This window comes from Macaca thibetana, chromosome 17 (assembly GCF_024542745.1).
Source record: "Macaca thibetana thibetana isolate TM-01 chromosome 17, ASM2454274v1, whole genome shotgun sequence".
Classification (NCBI taxonomy): domain Eukaryota; kingdom Metazoa; phylum Chordata; class Mammalia; order Primates; family Cercopithecidae; genus Macaca; species Macaca thibetana.
Genome location: NC_065594.1, coordinates 27,746,633 through 27,761,578, shown reverse-complemented (window position 1 = coordinate 27,761,578; position 14,946 = coordinate 27,746,633). Strand labels below are relative to the sequence as shown.

The 14,946-nt window shown below is 47.4% G+C and overlaps 2 protein-coding genes and 1 pseudogene across 3 annotated transcripts in view; 1 reads left to right on the top strand and 2 right to left on the bottom strand.

The window, feature by feature from the left end:
• LOC126940479 (prolyl 3-hydroxylase OGFOD1-like) overlaps positions 1 to 14,946 on the top strand; it is a 48,137-nt pseudogene that overhangs the window by 23,623 nt on the left and 9,568 nt on the right. The gene's annotated exons all lie outside the window — the stretch shown is intronic.
• MLNR (motilin receptor) lies at positions 1,066 to 3,137 on the bottom strand. The gene is made up of 2 exons (XM_050766328.1): positions 2,237 to 3,137; positions 1,066 to 1,445 (listed from the first exon to the last, which is right to left on the bottom strand). The coding sequence occupies exons 1-2, from the start codon at positions 3,135 to 3,137 to the stop codon at positions 1,108 to 1,110; spliced, it is 1,239 nt and encodes a 412-aa protein (XP_050622285.1). The 3' UTR covers positions 1,066 to 1,107.
• On the bottom strand, positions 6,843 to 13,552 carry LOC126940250 (uncharacterized). Its single transcript, XM_050766015.1, has 3 exons — positions 13,464 to 13,552; positions 12,669 to 12,909; positions 6,843 to 7,296 (listed from the first exon to the last, which is right to left on the bottom strand). Exons 1-3 carry the CDS (start codon positions 13,550 to 13,552, stop codon positions 6,853 to 6,855), a joined length of 774 nt encoding a protein of 257 aa, XP_050621972.1. The 3' UTR covers positions 6,843 to 6,852.

The following is a 14,946-nucleotide window of genomic DNA, read 5'->3' as shown; positions in this document are numbered from 1 at the left end:
TTCATACAGAAGGTGGTGTCAGTGAAGCCCTTTGGAGCTGAGGGACAACAGTAACCCTCTAAAAATATTTTTGTTTTAAACTGTAAAAATCAAAACAAAGTTACAGAGTTGTTGATCAGAATGTCCTGTGAGTTCTCTTTCACTCTTGACTAAATCCATTGGCTGGTGTTTTTCAGTAAGGACAGCATCTTGGCTTGGGAGTAGGTGAGCAACTTAAACACTGGATTCAGACTCCAGGTCACCAGCTCCTGTTTGGGCAATCCGAGACTCACTTCCAAAACAGGAATGTTGATGACAGCACTCACCCCACCAAGCTGAGGTGAGATAAAGCATATTAAATAGCTCTTTACAAATGTCATTTGTAGTCACCAGAGAAAGCCATGTCCTGCTGAGCTCTCTACTCTCAAATGTTGATGCCCAAAGTTTGCCACCCCATGGCCAGTGGCACTGGGAAGGTCCCGTGGGCAGTGTCAAGGAGAAGTGGGTTGCAATACAGTTGCTTAATACTTCTGAAAGAGGGTTTTATTGTGCCTAAACTTTATGATTTGCTGTGATCTGGAGAGGTGGGACCCCGAACACTGGAGTCTACCTAGAATTCCTTTTACTTCTGAAAGTTTTTGCAGCCATACATAGGTATTAAATCATTTCTTGGATCCAAACTGTCATTATCCTGGTTCCTTGTAGATGTACTATTTACATCCAAAACATAAAATACACTCATGATCTCAGAGGTGGCAGTTTTGGGGCCAGCATCTCTATGTATCACTTAACTGTAAAATGAACAAACATCCTTCCGAAGAGTAGGAGAATGAGGACTTCATGAAACCATCACACAGAGCACACTTTGAGGTGTGGGATTTCGTGATGGTAAAACAGACATCCCTTAGGAGGTACTTGGGAAGGAAACTAGAAAGGTTGGCACAGTTACATTTCATACCTTGGTTAAATAAATCATACGGTCTATTTCTTAACCAACTGGCACAACTGCAACCCTCTTTCCATTCTTCTTAACAGGATCTGTTCCTCACTTTCAGTCTTTATTTCTCTACACACCTGTTTTCCCCTAAGTCTTAGAACTGCGAGAGGAGCCTGGCTTGGTCGTGCTGGTTACCCCGTCGTCTTCATGTTAGCACTTGTCTGGGTGTAGCCTGCTGTGTCTCCTCCAGTGTCCCCTGCAACTTCCCCCGCAGTGTCCCTGCTTCTGTGTAAGCCTGTCGGCTTGGACTTCCTTGCGAGCAGCAGTTTACAGGCCGCCGCTCTGTACTTCTTTGAAATGAGGTTGTAGAGGATTGGGTTGATAGATGCGCTCAGATAGAAAAGTTGCAGAGCGACGATGTTAAAGTACTGAGAGAAGTACATCATCCGCAGATCTTCTGTGTTTATGTAAATGATTCTGCCAACGTGGAATGGCAACCAGCAAACTACGAATGCCAGAACCACCACCACTGCAACGTAAGACACAGCACCGGGATTAACAAAAGCATTGGGAAGCAAATAACCCCCCCACCCTCACAAGGAACCATCTGCAATAATAAGTAACAGCAAAATAAATTAGAGAAAACTTCTACCTAGCCAGATCCTCACCCCAGAAAAAAATGACCAGGCTGCAGGATATTTGCTTTAAAACTGCATAGTAGGTTCCTATACGTGTTATCAAGGCTGGACATAAACCAGAAGGAGCAATTTCTCTGAACAAGCCGCCTTGGAAGGCTTCCTTCCACAAACCCACTTCGGAGAAGTTTTCTGTTCTCTGTTGAAAAGAATTCTACAACAGGTCTGCACAATCTTTACTTTTTGATATAAGCAAGGTTTACTTTAGCCTTCAGCATCACTTAACATTAAATAAAAATTTTTAGCTTAATGAAATCTCCCTCATCTTCTCAAGGGCACTGTGAGGACTCCTCATCTGTGGCATCTAACAGGTGGTTGGATTAAGAATTTCCAACTCTCCTTCCTGGTCTCAGAGGCTCTGGAAAAGCACTGCTGGTTACTGAATCGGATCGGGGATTCCACCCTCAAAGCCCCCCTGGGGTCCCCCAGAGCTCCTGGGGGACAGGACATGGTTTTCTGGGGGTACAGGAAGTACGGGCCGGTGGAGGCTGGAATCGAAATGGGAAAGGGAACTGGAAGCGGCGCCCAGAGCTGGGTGAGCAGGGGAAGGGGACCCAGCGTTTGGCGGCCCCCGGCGGGGTGGACCGCAGGCAGGCGTCTTTGGAACCGCGGTGGCTGCACTTACGCAGGACGCGGACGGTCTGCCGGTGGCCTCTCTCCCGCCCCGAGGTGGCCGGGCCTCGCAGCGGCCGCCGGCTGCTCCACAGCTCGCGCCCGATGAGCCCGTAGAGGATGCTGAGGCACAGAAAGGGCAGGAAGAAGTAGGCGGTGGTGACCCACAGCATGACACGCAGCGCACCCAGCTGCGCGGGGCTCGGCCGGCATTCGCGGCTGAACAGCGCCGCGGCCTCCGCGGTCTCGGGCCCCGACGGCGGGGACGGCGGTGGCGCCCGCGAGAGCCAGAGGGGCGGCGACGAGGCGGGAGGCGAGGGAGCGAGCCGCGCGGTGCCATTGAGGCCCGGGACCACGGAGATGTCGGGGTCCTGCTCGACGCCCACCAGGAACAAGAAAGGCCCGGCAGAGAGCAGTGCCACCGCCCAGAGCACAGCGATGAGCGCGCGGACGCGGCGCCGGGTGACCAGGACGCGGGCGCGGAGCGGGCGACAGATGGCCAGGTAGCGCTCTACGCTGAGCGCCGACATGTGCAGCAGCGTGGCGTAGGTGCAGCCCTCGCCCACATAGAGCGACAGGCGGCAGAGCAGCGGCCCGAACACCCAGGGCCGCGAGCGCCAGAGGCGGTACAGGTCGAAGGGCAACCCGAGCAGGATGAGTAGGTCGGACACTGCCATGCTGCCCAGGTACAAGTTGGTGGTGGTCCGCATGTCCCGGTAGCGCCCGATGAGCAGCACGGTCACCACGTTGCCGCTCACCCCGACGGCGAACAGGCCCAGGCACACGGCGGTCACCGGCACCAGCGCCCCCAGGGGAAAGGGCGAGCAGCGGCGCTCGTCACAAGGCGGCAGCGCGGCCCATGGCTGCTCCCGCGCGCCCTCGGGGCCGTCGCTGCTGTTCCAGCGGCTGCCCATGGGTGCTCCCAGCGGCCGTCGCGTCCCGGGTCGGGCTGGGAGCCTGGCGCGTGGTACCGCTCGGTGAGCGCCTCCTTTCCCAGCCCGCGCGCTGCGGGCGCGGACGGTCAGACGGCGGAGCGCTGTGCTGCGCTGTGCTGCGGCGCTGGGGAAGCGGCTCTGCAGGGTGGGCACCGAGGCGCTCCCGAGCTGGCTGCGCGCAGTCTCCGCCCACGGCCGCGGCCCGCCCCGGCCCGGCCCTGCTCCCGCGCCCTCTCCCTGGCCCATGCAGTTCTAGGGCGCTTCGCTCTCCACCAGCTGGAATACCCGGCGCCCTGAGCGCATGAGCCCTACCCCGTCCTGTGAGCGATGTCTGCACCCTAGAGAGCTTCGGTTACTGGACCCAGCACTGTATGGGTGCTTTTGTCGGTCCGGTACACAGGAGACCTTCGAAGGGATCTTGGTCTGGTGGCTGGTAGCTGCCGCTTGATGGTGGAGGAGGGCTTACGGTAATCCTCAGGAAGCCATAATGCTAAATAATAGGAGGGGAGTCTAGACCAGAGTCTGGAGCCTCTCCTGTCTAATCCTGGCTCTATAACCGAGTAACTGCGTAATCTTGGGCCAGTTCTCTTCTGTAAATTCGCGAGTGGTGGAGGGAGCTGACCATATAATTGACCAAATAATTTCTTTTTTATTCTTTTTTCTTTCTTTCTTTATTTCTTCTTGAGACAGGGTCTCACTGTCGTCCAGGCTGGAGTGTAAGTGGCGCGATCACAGCTTACTGCAGCCTCGACCTCCCAGGCTCAAGCAGTCCTCCCACCTCAGTCTCCTGAGTAGCTGGGAGCACAGGAGCGCCCATGCCCCGGCTAAATTTTGTGTGTTTTTTTTTTTTGTATAGTCGGGGTTTCGCCATGTTGGCCAGCCTGGTCTCGAACTCCTCACCCCAGGTGATCCACCCGCCTCGACCTCCCAAAGTGCTGGGATTACAGGTGTGAGCCACCGTGCCCGGCCATGACCAGATAATTTCAAGGATCCATAAGCATATTTATTTATTATAAAGAACAAGACAAATATTTACGTGGACACTAGAGTACTTTCACATGTGATATGTCGTTCTTATGTACAATATGTTTCATAAACTTAAAAAACTAGACTGTCAACACCGGAAAGAACGAAAATTGGGGAAAGGGGCTAAAACGGATGTAAGCGTCTGTTCAGTGTGGTCTTAATAACAATAGCTAACACTGAGAATTTAGATGGATCTGGCCCTTTGCTCTCCATTTAATCCTCATGGCCCTCCTTTCGCCCATGAACAAAGCGGGTCTCGCTTGAGATCAAACAGGCAGTAAGAGGCGGGACTGGGATGTGGGCTCTGGTCGGCCTAATCTCAGAGCTTGGAAGACCGACGTCCCACTCACTGCCCAGCTCCACCCCCTCAGTGGCTTAAATCCTCAACCTCTTTTCTGGACCTGACACCTGGCTTTGCCTAGGGACAAGCTTCTCCTGCAGTTCTCTCTCACATGCAGACTGTGAGTTTGGAGGAGGGACACCTGTCGCCTTCCTCATCGCTGCTGCTTCCAGCGGTCCTAAAACCTAGCTTTGAGTGCAACTTCATCAGACCCCGCCCTCCCCAGCGCTTTCCCCCGTGGTCATCTGCAGTCCCTGAGGACCAGGTGCCTGCGCTCTCTTTCAAGCACTGCATCTGTGGCCGTTCACACCCATGGCGAGTCTTGGAATGCCTTGGCCTCTAGTTTGTTGACCTCCTTTCCACCTAGGACCTTGCTCTCCACCCGATCTCAGCCGCGCCTGTCGTCGTACCCGGGCCTGCGGGATAGTCAGTGTAGGCCCTGGAGGAAGGGGTGGGAATTTGGGGAACAAGAGACACGAGAAATGGAGACAAGACAGTGCTCTGATCAAGTCTCGTTTAATGGTGGTAATGCAATGCCTTATATACATTTGGAGGGGAAGGGGTTGGGCTAAGGTGGAAATGACCTCATTGCGGAAGGCGTGGCCAGATAGGCTTGGTTTCTCCGGTGGGACGTCATGTTGCGCCTGCGCTGTCAGGTAGTCTTTTCGCGGGCGCGGGAAAAATGAATGAAGAAGAAGCAGGAAGAGCGCCATCTTTTAATGGCGGTATTAATACAGGGAAGAAGGTAAATCTAGGGAGAAGGTGTGGGGTGGAAATGAATATAGCTTAGGCGTTTAATCTTTAATTATTATTCACTATGGCCGGGGCGTGCAGCTCTGGACAGGTCCCCCTTTTTATATTTTTATGACAAGAAAACCCCTCGGGAACTGCGCCTGTCTTAGGTTGGGTCAACTCACCCCCACCTTCTAGGCCCCTCATGGGATAAGGCAGCAGCAAGGGCGGCCCTCCTGTCTTAGGCTCCGATGGAGATAGTGTCCTCTTACCCGTCATTGACTGTCCAGTTCAGCACACAGGGGAGGTGGTCTTATTAAGGTAAATAAGACTCACCATTTTCAGTCATCTCAAGGCGATGATAATGAACCTGTATAGGTTTGGCCTGGAAGGCCTCGATTTGTTGTCTGACAAATGCCATAAGCTTATTAAGGATTATAGGCCCGAGAGTGAGGAAGAGTAGAAGAGTGAGTAAAGGGCCAAGAAATGGCAGGAGATAGGGGAGAAGTCCATTGAGTCCAGTCCATAGTGGATTGGCGGCCAGGCCTTTTCTGCGCTTTTCTAGTTCTTCTTGCAAAGTTTTTATCTTATCTCTGACGATTCCGGATTTGTTGGCGTAAAAACAGCACTTTTCCTGTAAAGCCAAACATATCCCTCCCTGTTCTGCCGTTAACAAATCTAGACCTCTTCTATTTTGGAGAACTACTTCAGCTAACGAGTCTACTTGGTCTTGTAAATCTTGTATAGTACTGGATAAGGTCCGTACATCTGAGATTAATTGATTGGATAATTTAGTATATTGGGTTAGTGAGACTCCTAGGCCTGTGGCTCCTATAGTAAAAGCAGTGGTGATTCCTAGTCCAGCCAACAAGGGAATAAATTGTATGGCTCGTTTCGGTCTATAAATAAAATGTTCAATAGCGGGGATGGGGATAGGTTCATCTCCAGGGATGATATCAATGTCGGGGAGAAGAGTGGCCAGAACACAAAGCCCTGTCCAATTTGTAGGTAGATACGTATATGCCATGTTGTTTCCACAAACGAAAACCGAGCCATTTATAGCACACAAAGGGTTGGTGGCATTGATTATGGAAGTACAGTTGCCAAACACAACATAGCCTAAATCAATTTCTTTAGTGTTATTATATGATGGTGAAAAGAGGCAAGAGGAATTAGAAAACGTCATCGGTTGAACTAAGAGGGGGGGGTAATAGGACAGGAATTATTTACTAAGGATTCATTTGAGTAATTGACATAGGGCAATGAAAGGTTAGGTATGGCTAGAGGAATAGGGAGGCCCATTTTAAGACAAAGCCAACAATCGTGGGCCAGGCTTGTATTGGACATTTGAAGTAAATTGTAAGTAGCATTGAGGATATCAAAGGTTTGGGCATCGAGCCTAAAATTATCTCTAAGCTCAGGCAGGGCTAAAAGGTGATACTGAAGTTCAGGATATGGAGCTTTATGAATTTCTTCTAATTTTTTCTGGACGGTTTTAATTCTTGCAATATCTAATGGGCCTCCTCCATCAGAAATGTGAATGGGGGCGGTAGTGCTCCAACAAACAGGCTTTCCTTTTTGGCCGTTACAAGGAGATTATACAAGTTTATTAGTGGATCCTAATACTTGTACGTCATTGATGCCTCCAGTTTGTGTTTTTAGTAACGTGGCCGTATAATATGTTCTATTGCCTGATTTGCATTGTTGATAGGAGGTATAACAGGAACTATGTACAGAAGATTGGAAAGAGCTACAAGGGCATTCTAGGAGTGGCCCGCTAGGTGAGGTATCTCTTGGGGTAGACTTACATTTCCATAACTGGTTTGGCATTAGGTAAGCTGTCTTGCCCGTGCAGGTCACCTGGGTGATTCTATCTGACGGAGGTTCAGATATTTGTCCCCCTCTGCAGTCACAAGGCTGGCCGTATTGTTTTCGTAATAATTCTTTTGCCTTACGAGGGTCACCAAAACCTGCATAGACTGTCACTATGTTATATAGAGCGATTATTCTCCAAAGGAATTTCATGTTAGGCTTCATTTTCTGAAAAACAAGAAGGAAAGAACTTCTCAGGGAGATTTATCTTCCCTGGACTGACAATGGTTATGATTTATTTGTCTTACCAATCTTTCAGGCAGCCATCTGGCTGCATCATTTTTTTGTGAGAAGATGCATACTGAGCCTCTTCCCCAAATTAAAACTGGATCGGGGCCATGCCATGAACTATCAAGTGGATCTTTCCATTTTACCATTGCAAACTGTTTTTGAGATTCAGGATGCCAGAAACGGTCGGCAGCCGATTTTCCATGACTGTCCAAATTTAAAAAATTAAGGATAAACAGGGCATGATTGAGTATGTTTCTGGGGGTACCCTTCACGGGGTACCAGCTCCCCCCTTTTAATTTTGTGATAATAGTTTTTAATGACAGATGAGCTCTTTCTACTATACCTTGTACTTGGGGATTATAGGGAATGCCTGTAGTATGTTTAATTTGTAGGGTATTACAAAATTGTAAGAAGGTTTTGGCTATATAACCGGGGCCATTATCTGTTTTGATTTGTTTGGGTATTCCTAAAATAGAAAAGCAGTGTAATAAATGAGCTATGACATGTTTGGTGGCCTCTCCTGTTTGGAGAGTTGCACTGATGAATCCACTATAGGTGTCTATGCATACATGGATATATTTTAGTTGACCGAGTTCTAAGTGGTGAGTAACGTCCATTTGCCAAATTTCGTTGGGGATGAGTCCTCGGGGGTTAACTCCTAGATGGGGAACAGGTAAATATGTTATGCAGTTGGCGCATTGTTTAACTATTTGTCGAGCTTGTTCTCTGGTAAGTTTAAACATAAGTCTTAAGGTTTGGGCGTTTAAATGATGTAAGGCATGTGCTTTTTGCGCTTGTTGCAAATTGTCTGTAGTGACTGTGGCTATGGTTTTTGTTGCCGTGTCAGCTGTTGCGTTACCTTGTGTTAGAGGTCCCGGTAATCCTGAATGTGCTCTAATATGCCCAAGAAAAAAGGGAGTAGTCCTTTTTCGGATAAGTTGTTGACATTGTAAAAATAGGTTAGCTGTGTCTGAAATATGTTTAATTTGAGACACGGTCTCTAAGAGGGGTATTGAATGAGCCAGGTAGGCGCTGTCTGTATAAATGTTAAGTGGCTGACAAGGAAAAGCTGATAGTGCTGCAATTATAGCTTGCAATTCGACCAGCTGAGCTGATGTATAAGTGGTCTGGAATTTAACGACTACATTATTGTAAGTGTAAGCGGCAAGTCCTGTGGAAGATCCATCAGTGAAAATTAGTAATGCGTCATTGAGAGGTTCTTTACTGGTAATATGGGGAAATACAAACGCATGAAGTTTACAAAATTTTATAAGTTTGTTAGGTGGGTAATGGTTGTCAATCGCGCCAGTATAAGAAGCGCAAGCAATTGGCCAGGCTTCTGTATTTTGTAACAGCCAATGGATGCGTGATTGAGTGTAGGGCTATATAATGGTAGAGGGTTCTATTCCAAAGTATTTTCTACTATTTTCTCTTCCCAAGATAATTAGATCAGCTATGGCATCATAATAAGGCAACAAAACCTTTTTAGGGGAGGAGGGCAGGTGTACCCACATAATGGGATTGTTCTGCCAAAATAGGCCAGTAGGGGTTATTGTTGTGTTAAAAATAAGGAATATTAATGGCTGAGAATAATCAATACCGGTAACAAATTGTGTTGCAATGGCATGTTCTACCTGTTGGAGTGTTATTAATGCTTCTTTAGTAATGGACCTGGGGGATTTTGGATCAGAGTCTCCTTTTAATATATCGAAAAGAGGTTTTAACTCTCCTGTGGTGAGCTTTAAGTACGGTCGAAGCCAATTTATGTCTCCCAGTAATTTTTGGAAATCATTTAAAGTTTTTAAATGATCACGACGTATAACGGCCTTTTGATTAATGATTTTGGGTCCATTAATCTGGAAACCAAGATAAGTGTATGGATCTTGTAATTGTACCTTTTCTGGGGCTATCTGTAGTCCGGCTGCTGTTAACTCTTGTTTGAGTTGGGCGAAGCACTGTAAGACTTGTTCGCCAATTTCTCCTGCTATTAAAATATCATCCATATAATGTATAATATACATTTGTGCCCATGTTTTTCTGACTGGCTCTATAGCGGCAGCTACATATTTTTGACACAAGGTAGGACTATTGGCCATACCCTGAGGTAAGACTTTCCATTGATAGCGCTTCATTGGTTGTTTAAAATTTGTAGATGGAAGACTAAAGGCAAATCTTTTCTGGTCAGCAGGGTGAAGGGGAATTGTAAAAAAGCAATCTTTAAGGTCAATAATGATTTTAAAATATTTTTGAGGAATCGCAACCGGTGAAGGCAATCCTGGTTGTAAGGTACCCATAAGGATCATAGTGATATTTACTGCTCTTAAATCTTGTCAGAGTCTCCATTTACCAGAATTCTTTTTAATAACAAAAATAGGTGTATTCCAAGGGGAATTACTTTCCTCAATATGTCCTGCTGCTAGTTGTTCCTGCACTAACTGTTGGGCAGCACTTAGTTTATCATTGAGTAAAGGCCACTGATCAACCCAAACGGGCTCATCTGACTTCCAAATAATGGGGTCAGCGCACCTTTGGGGTGCAGGTATGTCAGTGGCCTGAGCTAAAAATTTCCAAACCCCTTTTTATCAAGTTGTCCTGAAACCAGTATAGGCTGTGGGATACCGTTCTCTCCTTTTCCAAGACCTTTACCAGGGGTGTATCCTTGAGTTAACATTTGTGCAGTAACTATATCATTTAGACTACACATTATAATTTTCATTTGAGAGAGTAGATCTCGCCCCCAAAGGTTAACAGGTAGGTAAGGGATGACAAATGGCTTAATGAGGCCTGAATTGTTTTCTTTATCTGTCCATGTTAGGTATTTAGAACTTTGTTTAGGATTACTGCTTTGTCCAATTCCTCTCAAGTGAGTTAAAGTTTCTGTGGTAGACCAATGAGAGGGCCAATCTTCCTGTTTAATGATAGTTACATCAGCCCCTGTGTCTATTAGTCCAGTGAATGCCTTCCCGTCTAACCATAAGGTTAGAGAGGGTTTTTGATTTGTAATTGGTTGCACCCAATATATATCTGATGATCCGAAACCTTTTATATTTCTATTAGAGTATTGGATATTATTATCTGTTTTAACCAAAGGTAGCAGGAGTAACTGAGCTATTCTAACTCCTTGAGGGACAGTAATAATACTGTCAATAGCTCTGGCCATAATTTTAATTTCTCCTTCATAATCATTATCGATAACTCCAGGGAGGACTTGTAAGCCTCTCATGGTGACACTACTTCTTCCTAAAAGTAGCCCAAAAGTGTTAGGTGGTAAGGGTCCATATATTCCGGTATTTAAGGTTTGCGGTCCCATTTCAGGTGTTAGTATTGTGTGGGAGGTGGAACTGAGGTCCAATCCTGCACTTCCTGGGGTTGCTCTACTAAGCTTTGAAATGGATTGCTGTTGCTGGCTGGAACAAAGCTGACTGCCCCATATGCTTGTTTCGGGGCCTGAGGCTGGCCCCTCATCCCGTTTCCCTGCCTGGGGGGTAAAGGATTTCCTTGACTGTCAGTTTTAGATTTACATTCGTTTGCCCAGTGCCTTCCTCTTTTACACCTTGGGCAAAGGCCTGGGATTTTTGCTTCTGGACTCTTATTTTGGTTTTCACAGCAATCTTTTGCAAAGTGTCCCCTTTTACCGCATCGAAAACATCCCCCTTTATCTTTACCTTTGTTAATGAGGAAATCTCTTACTGTTTGGCCGCTAAAAGTGGCGGCCATTGCTAGGCCTTGTTGATATGAGGGCCCAATATCTGAACAAAGGCGAATGTATCCTGTTAAATCTGTTTTCTTTCGATAAGGTCTGATTGCCGCTTGGCAGGCGGGGTTAGCATTTTCATAAGCTAACTGTTTAACATAATCTACACCCGTTTCTGCATTTCCAAAGATTCTACCTGCCGTGGTCATAAGTCTATGCACAAAGTCTGAAAATGGCTCATCGGGTCCTTGTTTAACCGCTGTGAGCGAGGCCCCTGGATCTCCTTTAACGGGAAGTTTTCTCCAGGCCTTTGTAGCAGCAGCCTGGATTTGTGAGAACAGTCCAGGGTCATATTGCATTTGGGCCTGAGTGTCTGCATAATTACCTGAACCAGTTAACATATCAAAATCCCAACCGTTTCCTGCCTGTTGATTTCTTTTAGCTGTATCTCTACAATTTTCAAAGAACTCTGACTTCCAAATTAAGTGGTCTCCCCCAGAAAGAACTGCCCTGACTAAGGTATTCCAGTCTGTAGGAGTGAGCCAATTCTCAGCTACAGATTCCACTATAGCAAGAGTATATGGAGCAGTAGCCCCATACTGAGAGGCAGCAGTCTTTAACTCTTTTATAATAGTAAAATCAAATCCAGTATGATGCCTCCAAGCCTGTCCCTGTTCATCTATGGTTTCAGTGACCGCAAAAACGTCTTTGGGGGAGGAGTCTTCTCTATGTCGGCTAGCAACTAACCCCCCTCTTGGAACATGTTGTCCAGGCCGCTGAAGTGGGCGCAAGGAACCCTCCATAGCGTCTGAGTTAGGTATTTTTTCATTTCCTGTTTTTAGCTTTTGGAGCCTAATTATCAATGATTGATATAACTCTTCAAGTTTAATCTGTTCTTCTAGTTGAGCAATTTTTTGCTTTAATTCTTCTTTGGGATCTATTGCTGCCATAACAATGGGCGCAGAAGCCTCATTATTTGTCTTATTATATGGGGGTGGGTATGAAGAACAGGGAGGCAAATCAGGGTTGTGATATTTAGCCGCCTCTTCCTCTAAATCATCCCAATTTATATCCGATTGATTAGGCTTATTAATTTCCTCCTCCTTTTGAAGCATCTGTAAAATTGGGTATTTTTTTGGTTTGTTTTCGTGTGGTATTTCTTTATCTGTTACAGAAGGAGACTTGATTTCCTCATGATCACTTTCGAGGGAAATGAGATCTTCCTCCGTATCTTGCGGAGGCTTTGTGAGGTTAGAGCGGGAGCTAACCTTTAAAATATGCTCTGAGCGACCGCAGCCATGACTTGCGGATTGGCCTCCTTCTTATCTATTAAATCTCTAATGAGGTTCCAATAAGAGAAGGCGGTTACAGGAATTTTTTCTGGCCCAAAAGTATTATAATAGTCCTGAAAACAATCCCCTACTCTACGCCATCTTTTAATATCAATAGTTCCTTCCTGTGGGAACCAAGGGCAAGTGTCTTTTACAAAATCAAAAAATTTAAACAAATCATTACCTTTAACCTTTACTCCTCATATCTTTAAAGCCTCTTTTAATTGTCCTACATATATTTGATGTTGGCTTAATTCTTGTCCCATTTCGGACGCGTCACTTACCTTCGATTCTGACGCGGCAGGTTCCCGCGGTGATCGGAAGAGTTTGACTCCTTTTGTCTTCGTTAGCGGTCGACCGTCCTTTGGCGTCCTCTTCCTCACGGAGTCCCTCGTTTCCAGGTCCCTGTTCGGGCGCCACGTATCCCGGCCCGCGGGATAGTCAGTGTAGGCCCTGGAGGAGGGGGTGGGAATTTGGGGAACAAGAGACACGAGAAATGGAGACAAGACAGTGCTCTGATCAAGTCTCGTTTAATGGTGGTAATGCAATGCCTTATATACATTTGGAGGGGAAGGGGTTGGGCTAAGGCGGAAATGACCTCATTGCGGAAGGCGTGGCCAGATAGGCTTCGGTTTCTCCGGTCGGACGTCATGTTGCGCCTGCGCTGTCAGGTAGTCTTTTTGCGGGCGCGGGAAAAATGAATGAAGAAGAAGCAGGAAGAGCGCCATCTTTTAATGGCGGTATTAATACAGGGAAGAAGGTAAATCTAGGGAGAAGGTGTGGGGTGGAAATGAATATAGCTCAGGCGTTTAATCTTTAATTATTATTCGCTATGGCTGGGGTGTGCAGCTCCGGACATCGACGGACCTTACACCTCACGGCTGCCAGGGCCTGCCAGCCTTCTTCCACCTCCACTTCAGTCAGCCCTCTTTCCGACCTCCGCCCACTCTCTTTTTAGCTCTCTTCCCCTAGCACCTCAGTTCCGGTAATTCTTCAACCCACTGCGACCTCCATCGGTGGCTCCTCCTTCCTTTTCCCGGTCCCTTGCCTGCCCCATGTCTTCACTTTTCTTCCTTTACCCAGCAGAAATTCCACGGGCAGTCGCCATCACGCCCACACAGACGCCCTTGACTCCCTTGCTGTTTTCTCCATTGTCAGCCTCGTCCATCTGCCAAGAGCACCACAGCCCTGGTGAGGCCCAATTCCCTGCCCACTCCTTGCGGGCTCCCACATGGTGTTGTTTCACTTGAAAGCACAACCTCTAGCAGGGTGCTTCATTCCCCCGGCCCTCCCAGCTCTCACCTGACCTCATTCACTCTCCCACCGCCAGGCTACTGGTTTATACCCCCTCCTGTCTCCTTAGACCCAACACCCCCCACCACCTCCTTTGGGTGGTTTCCTTGCACCCTGTTTCTCTGAAGATGACTACCACACCCCCACCTCCGCTCATGCTCCCCTGGGACAGTTGGTGGTACTTGCAGTTGAAGTCAGCTCTGCCCCTTAAGTGCTCCTTTCTCCTCCAGATATCACTACCTCAATTCTCTCTCTCGTCATCAGTTTTTCTCTTCTGGATCATTTTCATGCAAAACTCCTCAAAATTGTTTCTGTACTCACGGTTTCCACTTTTTCTTCCTCCCTGTCTCCTCCCCCTAGGCAGAGAAAATGTAATTTCTTCATTTATAGTTGATTTGATTTTCCCCTGTGCTCTCAACAAGAGAAATGAATGCTTTAGCCTGGGTAAGGCATGGTCCAGGCAGACCAGTGAAGCAGCCGCTCTGGGCAGTGTTCAGTTCTCTCAGACATCACGCCTTTCCCCAAGGTGGCCCAGGTGTATGGGGAGAGGGGTCAGTGGCTTAAAGCTAGAGGGAGAGGTCCTTATGAAGCTTCATGCTGGCTCCTGGGGTGTGAGGGGCTGGCATTTGCTAGACTTCAGTTCCATGTCCCCTTCCTGCATGCTCACCAGTGGCTCTGCTAGCCTTGGAGGCAGGGGCCTGTGGTTGGTCAAGAGGTGGCTTCTTTCTTTCACTCAGATGATGCTTCCAGGAGCACTCTCCATGGCTGTCATGGGCTGCGAATTCCTGAGTCTCTTTGGTTTTTCCCATTTGCTCCTTGGCCAGATGGACTACCCCAGCCTCTGCTGAAGGCTCCCTTTTTCCCTTCCCCACCCACCATGGTGGCGCTGAGGCAGGCTCACTGTGTCTGCAGTCAGCATCCTGGCTGTTGTGAATTACTCACCTCCATTCAGGCACTCCCTCTCTCTATTGTATTTTCTCCATATTGCTTATTATCAACTGACATACTATTTAATTTACTTAGTCTTTTGTTTATTATCTATCTCTATCTCCCAACATTATGTGCACCAGAAGGCAGGGCTTTAATCTACTGTGTTCACTGCTGTTTCCTTAGTGCCTGGCACAAAGTGAGAATTTAATAAATATTTGTTAACTTGGAGAATGAATGAGCTTCTGCAGAACCAGGTACCACTGTTTTCTTTACAATTCCTAGCAGTTAAAACAGTGCTCTGATTGCAGTGGGTGCTCAGTAAATATTCACTGAAACTTC